The 12,444-nt window shown below is 43.7% G+C and overlaps 1 protein-coding gene and 1 pseudogene across 6 annotated transcripts in view; one reads left to right on the top strand and one right to left on the bottom strand.

Annotated features, from left to right (window-relative positions):
- ATP2B2 (ATPase plasma membrane Ca2+ transporting 2) overlaps nt 1-12,444 on the bottom strand; it is a 1,084,469-nt gene that overhangs the window by 140,961 nt on the left and 931,064 nt on the right. For all 6 annotated transcript variants that reach the window (XM_090021539.1, XM_090021533.1, XM_090021535.1 and 3 more), the window contains 2 exons: nt 6,091-6,332; nt 5,494-5,728 (listed from right to left, as the gene is read on the bottom strand). In XM_090021539.1, coding sequence (XP_089877665.1) covers nt 5,494-5,728; nt 6,091-6,332 — 477 coding nt within the window. The remainder of the gene's footprint in view (nt 1-5,493; nt 5,729-6,090; nt 6,333-12,444) is intronic.
- LOC149855714 (uncharacterized) lies at nt 9,999-10,904 on the top strand (annotated as a pseudogene).

Below are 12,444 nucleotides of genomic sequence, written 5' to 3'. Positions count from 1 at the left end.
GGGATTTGATAGCAACCTTTAACTACCTGATGGGGGGTTACAAAGAGAATGGAGCTAGACTGTTTTCAATGATGGCAGATGACAGAACAAGTAGCAGTGGTCTCAAGTTGCAGCAAGGGAAGTTTAGCTTGGTTATTAGGGTAAATTTTCTCACTAGGAGGGTGGGGAAGCACTGTGTTTTATCTAGAGAGGTGGTAAAATGATCCTTGGCAGATTTTCAGGCCCAGCTCAACAAAGCCTTGGCTGGAATGATCTAGTTAGAGCTGGTCCTGCTTTGATCAGGGAGTTGGACTGAGGTCCCTCCCAACCCTAATTTTCTATGATTCTATTATTTTATCTACATGTAGGCTTTACTGCAGAATTGACTAGCTCCACAGTAAAGCATCACTGTCTATATGTGCAGCACTACTAGGCCACAGTAAACTAATTGATTCTGCTCTAGGATAGTACTGCCCGACACAAGTACTATTCTATAATGGAGTTACTTAGTGTACCACAACACATGTATAGGTGGTGACTGGGGCTGGTTGGGCTTCTCTCTGGGTAAATGATACCCAAAATGTTTGTCAGGGACTGCTTTTCACTTCCTTGTTCCTAGAAAGACTAATTACAGATGCCTCCAGGAAGAGCTGGGAGACATGGTTGGATAGTTTTCCATTTCATAGACTCTGGTTCTTTCAGATTTTAATATAAATGTAACAGAACTTGATTCCCTTTGTGTGCCTAAATGGCAGTTTTCTATGCATGTACCTCAAATGTTTTGGCCCTATCTTTGCCCAGTGGACATGCAGACATAGACACATACACCAAGCAGTCTCAGTTGGCTTTGCACTGACCAGGTACATATACTTTTACTTGTGCATGAATCCAGGAAAATTAGGTGTGTATTTTGAGGGAGAAGGCCTTCTCATGTTTTAGCCCCAGTAAGTGAAAGGTGAACTCATCCAGGAATGAGACTTGAGTTCTAGTCTCTCCTCCCCAGTCTCCACAGAGGTTTTGAAACTGTTTCTCCAGCCACCTTGCACAATGCTATAACCACTTTATGGTGTCTAAACAGTAAGGTACTTAAATAGGTATTTCTCCCGGTTCTTCCCCCCATCCCATGGAATCTACCTTTGAATTGTGTCTTTCTGTTCACTGGATCACCGTTCAATTAAGAATGTCTTTCAAGTTGCAATTCTGAGGTGATGTAGCCATGATGGTCCAAGCAATATGCAAGAAACAAGGATTTGGGGTGGGGTGATACCTTTTATTGTATCAACTATATAGTTGGGGGAGATCTTAAACAAGCTCTCAGGCACAAGTAGCCTTCCTCATATCTGGGAAAGAAGGAAACACAGTTTGAGCTAAGTAACAGACAGAATGCAAGTCATTGTTCTATTTGTTATTTAGCACAAACTGTATCATTTTCTTTCCCAGACCCTTTTATGCTTGAAAGATTGCCTAAGATCTCTCCTGACTATATAGTTAGTCCAATAAAAGATATCATCCCCCAAAATTCCCTGCTTTTCTTAGTGGCTATTAACTCATTCCCAAGGTGATGAATGAGATTCAGGTTTTGATGGAAAGGACTCTTTTATATGATCTTTCAAAGGACCTCACCTCAAATTTATATTTTTTTCAAGACTTTTCCATCAACAAATATGTACATGTATAAAGTTGAAATAATTTTGAGTTGTGAAGATTATTTTTAGCCTTTAAAGTACAGAAGATAAACCATTTCATTCCAAAGGGTCCTGAGATGGGTTTCTAATTGTATCATCATCATCATTAGCAGCCATCAGTCTCAGGAGACCATGAAGATTATACTTTTGGTGGGTTCCTGGGTACCACCATAGCTTCTTGAGTGGCTGAGGAGCCCAATGAGCAACAAGCAGGCCCTTCAGCAAGTTGCACATACAAACTTGCTTAAGGTTGCACCAGCATGCTGAGTATGTACCATCTTGTCTTGCCTGCGTCTGATGCCTGATCCGATAGTATCAGGACCTATTGAATTGAACAAACTGGCTCCCATCTCCCAGATTAGCTATCATTTTACTATTACTCTGATGATATTGAGTGCTTATGGCTCCCATAGTTGACAGCTATTAGAAGTTTCGTTCATTTATTTACAACTTACATTCATTAGCGTTGGTTCCTAGATTAAATGCCCAGTTTGGTAGCATTATCCTACCAAGTTTAGTTAGGTAACTTTCTTAATTTCCACATCATTACCAGGTTTTTACTAGCCACTTACTAGGGACAAGGGATCCATAAGGAGAACTACCAAAAGAAAAAAAAGGTTATCTACTTCAGAGCAACTGTAGTTCCTGGAGTTCTGTTCCAGTGATCCTACACGTGAGCTAGACAGCAAATTGTTTTCCCATCTCATACAATTTTTCAAGATTTAAAAAATGTGTCCCATCCTGAGTTGGGATTAAAAGTTAGACTTGGAAGTTTTCATAAACCATAACTTCAAATACATTTTCAGACTAGGTCATATTAAAAAGTTGTGTGTAAATAATTTTGAATCTTGATTCTGATTTTCATCTTGTTATTTTTTGCCTAAGTGGCTGCATCTACATGTTGCCGATATGGTGACATATGGTGGTGTACTTTGCCTTTTGGAAGTACTAAAGCATGGCACAGTACAGATGGTTACTGCACTGTGCGCATGACGTATGGTTAAATTTTGCTGTTATGATGACGTAGCATACCGTATAGTGACATAACGTGTTGCTTCATCACCGTAGGGTGACATGTAGACGTGCCTAAAGTTTACTTGAATTTCTAATGAAAAAGTAATTTTAAACTAAAAAATAAAATTTTCAGTTTTAAAAATGTCACAATGGTATGTTTTAGAGATTTAAAAAGTTGTTTGAAATGAAAAATACTTTTAGACAAATCCCCACCAAAAGTTTTAATTTAATCAAATCAGAGTTCTCTGGCAAAATATTTCATCCTGCTATAGCCTGCATCATCCTGGATTGTATGAGGTCCTTTAATTTAAGATTTCTTCTATACAGTAAAGGAACTGAGTGGTATTTTGGGTTACTCCATCCTTTATGCCCAGTCCTAAAAAGACATTATTAATTAACAGACTATGATTATGCATTCACAGGCATAGACATCAATAGTGGAATCTACATGGACAGTACCTCTAGAAGAATACAGTTACCTTGAAGTAAGGGACCCCTTATTTTGCTGTTCAACCACAAAAGGAATTATTCCAAGTTTATTATTGTAATGGGAGAAGTGAATCAAAATCCTTTCCCACTGGATATAAAAAGTATTTCAGTTATGAATACCACTTATGCATAGAGCATCTATAATATTTAAATATCCCATTATATAATTATGTTGATGTAAACATTTGTGGAATTAGCATAAAAACTATTATTATTATTTTATCAAACATATAAAAAAGTGTATCTTTAATCCAAATTCCTATTACATTTTGGAACTCCAGTGTGGAAGCACAGTCCACTGAACTCAATAATGTAATAAAAATGCTTTTGGCCTCATATAATGGCCTACAGAAGTCTGCTATGACATGAATAGATTACTTTTTTAATATTTACAAATATAATTTTGGTCTCTGGATTACAATGGAAAGGTCTTCAGTATTTTGATTTTTTATGCTATATTTTATGCCTATCATTCAACTTCCTAATAATTTTCTAAAGCAAGCACAAAAGGATTTTCAGTACCAGCCATTTGGATAATTCAATTATTTTAATAGAATGCTGGAAAAGTTATCTTAATTGTAAAACTGAAATAACTTTTATGTTGCTGAAGTAACCTCTGCATCATAGTAGCAACTAAATTCACCACTAAAGAACTAAAATTGAAGTTCCTAAAGTCAGAAGTAATAAAAAAAACCCAATCTTTTTTAAATAAGATTTTTAAAACTACATACAGATGCCCAACCAAAATATCAGGAGCTAGCTATTTCAATCAGAAATTCAACTGCAATAATACAACATAGAAGCAATTTTGCAACTGATATTACAAATCTAATTCTGACTGCATTACATTTCATTCAAAGCTGCCAGAACTATAAGGGGATGGAGAAAAATCTGTAATATATCCCGCTGATAATTACCTACTATTTCTTTATAGGCTATTTTCAGTAATGAGGTCCTGCATCATCATAATAAGTGTACACATTTGTATCTTATAATGAACAAGCACCCTAAAAGAACATCAATAAACAATGCATCAAAGCCAGAACTGTTTGACACAACTTCAGTGCTTGCAGAAATACTAAAAGAAAGTGACACAAAAACAAAATTCACATTTCCTCCATAGTGCAGTGTACAGAATTGCTTTTGTTGTTATCACATCTGAGTAAGAAAGAGAAGCTAACAAAATATTAGCTAGGCATAGGTAAACTACAGTGTATTTGCAACATTCAAACCTCTTGTCATGAAGGAACTCAGAAAATAATGAACAGAAATGAGTTCCAGGTTGGTTACAAAGTATTAAAAAGAATGCCATTGTATTACTTTTGGCCAAAAAGCTGTCTTACAGAATTCTCATAAAAACAATGTGCCAACAAAAGAAAAACAGAAAACTGCCTAGAGAGTTATATAAATTAAATGGAAAATGCTGATATTTCCACTTAGTGCAACTAGCAAAGTTCCCTGCACATTTATATTTGAGAATTTTCAGTGAATCATTATAAAAATGTCAAGTTTACTAAAGCAGATGATAAATAACAACCTAGAACAGGGCTTGGCAACATAGAGCCCACAGAGCCACTGGATTTGGCCCACAGAACTGGATGGCTTTGCCTTTGTCCACAACTACAAGAGGGTAAAGCAGTGAGGAGCTGTGCTGGGACCAAGCAGCTCTCCACTAGCTGGAAACTGCTCATATCACCAGTGATGAATTTGAAATCAAGAAAGACAATGAGTGGATCTGGATTTCTGGCTATAACAAATTAGGAAGTGCTGCCCAGTTCCTGAATTAGAATTAATGTAATTAAACAACTAAAAGTTAAATTATACATATTCATCTTCATGGAAGTTGGTTTTAGAACTATTAAGAAAGACCTGGATAGCCTAAACCAGGAATGATCAACATTTATGAGGCCAGGGGCTGCATACCCCATGGACCATATCAGTGGGAACCAGGGGAGCCACAGCATGGTGAATCATGGGTCCCCGGGCCCACTTACTGAATGGATGCCCCTGTTCCCTGCTTTCCCATGCAGGCATTCGCCCACCGCCACTGCACCATGCACTTACATGGGCATCATTCTTCCACCACTATGCCACATGGCTCTGGCCTTAGGCTCTACTCCATGTGCTGTACCACCCTATGCCCCAGGAAAGCAACAGGCTGTGGAAAGCCAGAGGTCTACTCCTAAGTGTCATTGTCAGTCTGTTTGATGAAGCTAATTAGAAAAATGGATACCAAAAAAGAAGAAAAGCAGTTGCAGGAAGATGTACAGTTCCTTAATTTCACATAAGTATATGCTAGTATTGAGACATGAAAGTTAACACATACCTCTGGCCTTACTGGATCTTCAATACCAACAACACAAATGCAGGTCAGGTCAGTTAAAATGTCATTTTCATTGTCCCAGTCTGGTTCTGGGCTGCTGCTGAAGTCCCGGTAAGCAATACATATAGTCCTCAGTCCATCACAGGCCATAGGTTCAATCACTTTCTTTACCATCTCATCTCGGTCACGAGGTCTGAAGATACGAGGTTCACCTGCTGCATTAAGGATTCTAGAACACCTTTAAAGGAAGGGCATGCGTTATACATGTGAAGTTCCATTATTCAGTTTGTTTTCAAGGTATTCATCCAAAAATTAACTTTTTTTGTTTTTATTTTTAAAAATATTTAATTTGCAATGCATTCCACAAGCAAAACAAATGGATTCACTATTCTAGGATATAACTGTTTTATACTAAAATGTCTTTCCAATTCCTGCCAGATTAGTAATGAATACTTGAAACACCTGTTTAGGTTCCAACTGAAAACCAAACAACAAAGGTTTGAACCTTTTCTTATTGAAGTCAATGAAAATTTAGTGGTGTCAGATTACCCCAGGTTGTTAAACCATAAATAAATATAGCAAGAGACACAGTAGACTTACTTCTTCAGAACTATTTCAGAAGCACCTTTGCTGTACATTCGGAAACTCCCATCTGACATTTTAATGACAGTGCTCATTGACTTTCTCACTGAGTTAAAAGTGTACACTTTGTAGAGTTTCTCCTCAGGAATTAGATTCCGAACAGGCTGGTAATCCTGCTTCAAATTCAGAACAAACCCCAAGAGGCCGCACTCAGTCTTGTTGCCTACCTGACGAGGCAGGCCACCTTCCCTTTCTGGTGGCTAAAGAGAAGAAAATATCAGATTTGAACCCTTCATTTAAAGAAAAAATTGTAGTACACAGTATTCTGCTAGCTCACTAAATAACAAGATACCAAGCAACTACGTTATTTTCTATGTAAAGTCAGGGCTCAGGCAATTTTAAAAGAGAAGCAGAAGTTCCTCTGAACTATAACAAACTAAAACCCATCTATTTCATAATCTATTTGAAACTGCTTCTATTTAAGTAACCAAGCAGTTCTCTTCCGCATTTCTTACCCTTTGGCAATTCAAGACTTTATGACGATCATGAAATATGTCATTAAAAATAAATTTATGTTCTTCTGGGTCAACAAAACTGGGAAGGATTTCTAACGTTTTGAAGGATAGGAGTAATTCTAAAGGATCTTGATAGACTGGAGAGCTGGGCTAGAGAAACCAGAATGAAATTCATCAAAGATATATGTAAGGTGCTATCCCTAGGGAAGGATAAACAAATGCATAAATATAGAATGAGAGATAACTGACTTGCTAGTAGTGTTGCTGAGAAGGACCACAGAGTTTTGGTAAATCACAGACATACTGGGTGTGCCTACATGTGCAAATGCTGCTGGATGAGTTTACCCCACAGTAATTTACTGTGGAATAAACCCACCCTGGGCAGGCATCTATACAAGCTCTCCCTGCGTGTTTGTCTTACTCAGAAGTTAAGTTGCTACCTGCATTTTCAGGCAGAAAATTAACTGCTGAATAGAGCAAATAACTGAACAGTAAGAGTCTGCATTTGTAGATGGTGACACTTAGTGGGTGTGTTTACATGAAATGCTACATTGCCATAGCAATTAGCTATGGCAACGTAGTTTGTCACTATGGCAATGTAGCATAGGAGGGCATGAACTGTGATGCCACTGATACCGTATAGTGCCAATGTGCCGCCACTGTTACTGCTCATTCCTACTGTGCAGAAGGGTCAAAAATACCCTGTGTGGCACCAGGACTGTGAAGTACTGGCAAGTACTAAATGACTGTGCAGCAACAATGGCATAGTCGGGAACGTATGTAGTCATGCCCCTTGAGTAGTAATTTGCTCTACTGCACAGTAAAGCATCTTGTGTAGAGACGCCCACTGTGAGTCAGCAAGCAATGTGATGCAGTTGCAAAGAAAGTAAATGTAATTGGGGGCTCCATCCACAGAAGTGTTAGATGTAAAGCAGTGTAGAACTGCACCTTTTAAGCTAACTAAAACATAAGCAGCAGCTTACTTCATTAAATGCTAGCAACTCTTATCCATCTTAGCTTGAGTTAGTATATAAGCTGTAACTCTAGGCTGCCTTTTGCCTTGCTGAACAGATAACCACCTCTCTTGATCAGGTGATTATACATGGGAGGTTATAGTATTATTCTTCTTGACACTGGTTTGTAGGGCTGTGGGGGCAGCCTAGGCATCTTACTGGTGCCTCAACACTAGTCTGTTGCAGGATGCTCACTTTCATGATTGCTTTGCTCACTTCTGGCAGACATGGGAGGCCACAAGAGCCACCTTTTCATCCAGGAAGCAGCGGTGGGATGTGGGAAAGGTGCAGATTAGAGTTTTTGCCGCTGTGTTCGGGAGTTGGAGGATGTGGTGCAGCTTCAGGTGGCCCTGCATGATGCTGGCAGTGATGCGGAGCTGCTCGAGAATCTCAAGCTCTGCAAGCAACATCTGCAGGAGCTGGCAGAGAGTGCAGCCTGGGGTGCAAGGGTCCGTGCCCACTGCCAAGAACTGGCAGAGACTGATGCTCCGACTCACTTCTTCTTCAGTCTTGAGAAATGACAAGCTTCATGGAAGGACATTGACCATCTTAAGACCCCAAATGGCCAAATGCTCAGAGATCCTGTTGAGTCTGAGGCCATGCCATCACCTTCTATCAGAAACTGTTTGCAGCTGTACTAATTTGCCTAGAGTCTGCTAAACACTTACATGAAGGCCTCTGTAGGGTTTGCTCATGAGAGGCTGACCATCTTAAAGAAGAACTGCCTTTGGAGGAACTCATAGCTGCCGTCAGGAACCTTACCTCAGGCAAAGCCCATGGTATTGATGGGTTGCCTGGCAAGTTTTATAAGACCTTCTGGCCTCTCCTCGGCCCCTACCTCCTGTGTGCCTTTCATGAGAGTCTTATGGACCAAAAAATGCCAACCAGCTGTCACTGAGCTGTTCTCACCCTTCTGCCTAAGAAAGGAGACCTTGGCTGCATCAAGAACTGGCAACCAGTGTCCCTCTTGTGCATGGATTACAAGATCCTGGTCAACACTCTGGCTAACCAGCTGTGCACCATTCTGACTTCCATCATCAGCCAGAGCAGAGCTACTGCATGCCGGGCAGAACCATCCAGGACAATCTGTTCCTGCGTTGAGACCTGCTAACAGTTGCAGACCACTTCAGCCTCTACATCGGACTCGTATCCTTGGACCAAGAGAAAGCTTTTGATTGAGTTGGCCATGACTACCTGTTTTGGACCCTTGAGGCCTTTGGCTTTGGGCCTGTCTTCACCTCTGCCATCCGGGTCCTGTATTGGGACATTTCAAGCCTCCTGAAGGTGAATAGCACACTCTGTGCCCCATTCCCAGTCTGCAGGGACATCTGCCAGAGCTGCTCTGTGTCAGGAATGCTGTACACCTAGTCCATAGAGCCACTACTCCATGCACTGCGGTGGCACCTGACCAGACTGACTCTTCTATCTGCCTCTGTCTCAGCGGGCTGCCTGTCGGTCAGGCTGACAGCATATGCAGATGACGTGACTGTTCTCATCAGCACCCATGGTGACATCCAGTCCTTGGTCACCCGTCAAGAAGCCTATGAGTGTGCCTCTTCAGCTCGCATGAACTGGACCAAGAACGACACCCTCCTTCTTGGTCCCTGGGTCAAACCCCTCCCGCCCGACTTGCCCAGGAGTCTTACCTGGTGTCGGGAGGGCTCCAAGGCCCTGGAGGTGTTCCTTGGGCTGTTGTTCTTCTCAATATGGAAATGAGAGGATCTTGGTGCCGAGGTGGAGGCACATCTGCTGCAATGGCACTGGGAACTGCCCAGCCTCCCCTACCATGGATGGGTCCTTATTATCAACAGCCTGGCAGCTGCAGCATTGTGGCACTGCTGTGCTGTGTTGGAACCCCATTGGACCTGCTTGAGAAGCTCCAGTGACTGATTCTGGATTTCTGTTGGAACGGGGATCACTGGCTTCCCCAAGCCATTCTTCATTTGCCGGTGGCCAAGGGGAACCAGGGCTTAGTTGACCTGGTGGATAGGGTGGCAGCCTTCTGCTTACAGGCCCTTCAAAGTCTCCTCTACTGCGAGGACCACCTCCCCTGGCAGCAGCTAGCTAATTTGTGGGGGGCCTTGGTTTAGACCGGGAGTTGTTCCCACTGGTCCCCACCCTCCTGGACTCGGGTGTCCTCCCACCCTTCTATCGAAGCATGGTGCAGTCCTGGTAAGCTGCTTTCTGCCTCCTACCCCAAGCCAGGCATCTGTTGTTTCTGCATGTACTGCAGGAGCCCCTGGTCCATAAACCAGTCCTGCAGTACAGTCTGGCAAGCCTCACCTCTAGCAGCCTTGTCAACTCCCTCATCCAGTCACATACCATCTGGCTGGGACATCTCTTCAACATGACCCAGTCAGACTGGTTGTCAGCTGAGGCTCTGGCCACATATTTGGGCATGTGCTCAGTCTGCTGTGCTGCATACTTCCTAAAGGATGTGTGGGCCATTCTCCCACAGGATGTGGCAGCCACCCTGGAGGAGCACCTCTGAGCACAGAGAGCCCTCCCTGCTGGGGATGTTCTGGGTGAACCCTTTCCACCACTGCCCACTGTCCCTATTGTGGATGGTAAGCTGTGTGGTGGGCCTGCCACCTTACTGGCTCTACCCATGTCTCCTGACAATGGTATCAGGATCCACTTCAGCATGCTTCCCCAGAAGGCCATGTACCTGTGAGTGATTTGGGTCCACCACACCCGCATTCTTGCCATTCTGCTCGATATGGTGTGACGGAGGCACATAGCAATACTGGTGTTCATGCCAGCCCTCCCCATGTGACACGCTTCATAAGCACCCCCCCTCCATCTGCGAAAAGAACAGTGACCTCCAGTGGCAGTTGCCACATGGAATACTGGCCACCACATGGACCCGGCTGCATCAGTGGCCTGTCCCTTTTGTCTGGGGGGAGTGGAGGAGGATCTTAACCATACCTTCCTCAGATGCCTCTGGCTGTCACAACTGTTTGCTGCCCTCACTGCTTTGCTTGAGGTGCTAGGTTTGGACCTCTCAGAGGCCACCTATTTGTTTTCCTTCCCATACCCGGTGGCCAATGTGGGTGTCATCTGCCTGGCCAACTTCTTACTCAGCCAGGCTAAGATGGCCACCCTCAAGAGCTTCAGGAACTGGCTTGCCAGGGCTGGCTCAGAAGATGCCCTGAAACTCTTCTAGTTTTTGGTGTGGGCATGCCTGTTGCTGTAGTTTGAGCACACTGTTCTCCAGCACATGGTGCCCACCTTCCAGGCAAGTTGGGCAATTCAGGGGGTGCTCTGCAGCATCAAGGGTGGCCATTTAGTCCTTGCACTGTGATACTACTAGCCCCCTTCCTGGGGTACTGGCAGGGGTCTCAGCAGGCTGATGTTGCACTGAATATTTTTGTTTTTAGACTGTGAGGGCAAGGCCTTCCAGTCCAATGCTCTAAGATCTGAGTGTTGTAGCTGGACCTGTGCATCGGCAGTATTTTAGTACTTTGTTGGAGTGTTACCCCCTTTTCCCTTTAATAAACCTTTATAAAAAGTCACTGTGCTAAGTCAAAGGGGGACACCTGGTCCTTGCTCTGTGATGCCACCACCTGCTCAGGGTGCTGGGACAGGTCCAGCGAGCTGAGACCTTGGGCTTTGTCCATGCGGCCAACCCCTGATGTCCTGAGGCCCTGCTAGGTGTCCCTGCTGGCAGTACTGTACATATGTATATACTTCTTTTGTCCTTTGTATTTTGTTTTCTTTTTGTCTAGAGTGCGCGGGCAGGCCCTGCAGGCCATGAGCCCAGGCCTTGTCCTTGAGGCCCAGACCTTCAGGCCAGCCTGTATATGTTCTTTACTACCCCCCATTTGTCACTCTCCCAAGAATAAATGTTTATTAAAAGTCAAAGGTTTTTCTTTCTTTCTTTACTTTTACACTTTTAAGAAATGTTTATTCCAGGGAGGGTGACAAACGGGCGGCAGTAAAGACTATATACAGGTTGGCCTGAAAGTCTGGGCTTCAAGGAGAAGGCCTGGGCTCATGGTCTGCAAGGTCTTCCCACACACTCTAGACAAAAATCAAAACACAAAGGAAAAAGAAGTATGTACATATATACAGTTGTGCCAGTGGGGACACCCTGGGGGGCCTCAGGACATCAGGGGTCAGCCCACATGGACAAAGCCTGAAGTCTTGGCTTGCTGGACCCATCCCCACACCCTGAGCAAGTGGTGGCATCACAGGGCAAGGAGCAGGTGTCTCCCCTGACTCAGCACAGTGCCACCTTGACGGCCCAGCATATCTCAAAGGTGGGCACTGTCCACTGGAGGACTGCATGCTTGAACTCAAGTGAGATGCGAGCCCACACCAGCAGGCAGAAGAGCTGCAGGGCATCATCTATCTCAGTCCCAGCAAGCCAGTTTTGCTGGGTCTTTAGGATGGCCATCTTGGAAAGTGTTTCTTTCTTTCTTTTGAAATGGCCACTGACAGCTTCTCCCTGTTTTGTGAGCCTTTCTCCTTCTCTTGTTTTGTTTTCCCTCTTCCAGACAGTCTGACCCCTTTCCCACTGTAGGCCCCCACTTTTCATTACTTTTCCCTGCCTTTTTCCCCTTTTCCCAGACCTTTATCCTGCAGTCACCCTCTCCCCCTTCTTCAGGTCGCCCGCCCCCCACACCCCGCAGCCTTTCGGCTGGTGTTTAATGTTTCTCCCTTGCCCTCCCTGCCACATTGCTTACCCTTCTCTCTCCCATGGGGTTAGTTTGTTTCCAGCTTCTTTGTTGTCCCTTCCTGTCCCTGCTCTGGCTGGGGAACAAAGGGGAGGGGCCAGCCCTGGTGGGCTAGAGCAGAAAGCCCAGTGCAGAGAGCATGCCAGGATGCTGGGAGACTCTGGT

Source organism: Crocodylus siamensis, chromosome 11 (assembly GCF_052110815.1).
Source record: "Crocodylus siamensis isolate JL-2025a chromosome 11, ASM5211081v1, whole genome shotgun sequence".
NCBI classification, from domain to species: Eukaryota; Metazoa; Chordata; order Crocodylia; family Crocodylidae; genus Crocodylus; species Crocodylus siamensis.
This window is presented reverse-complemented; position numbering and strand designations above follow the sequence as displayed.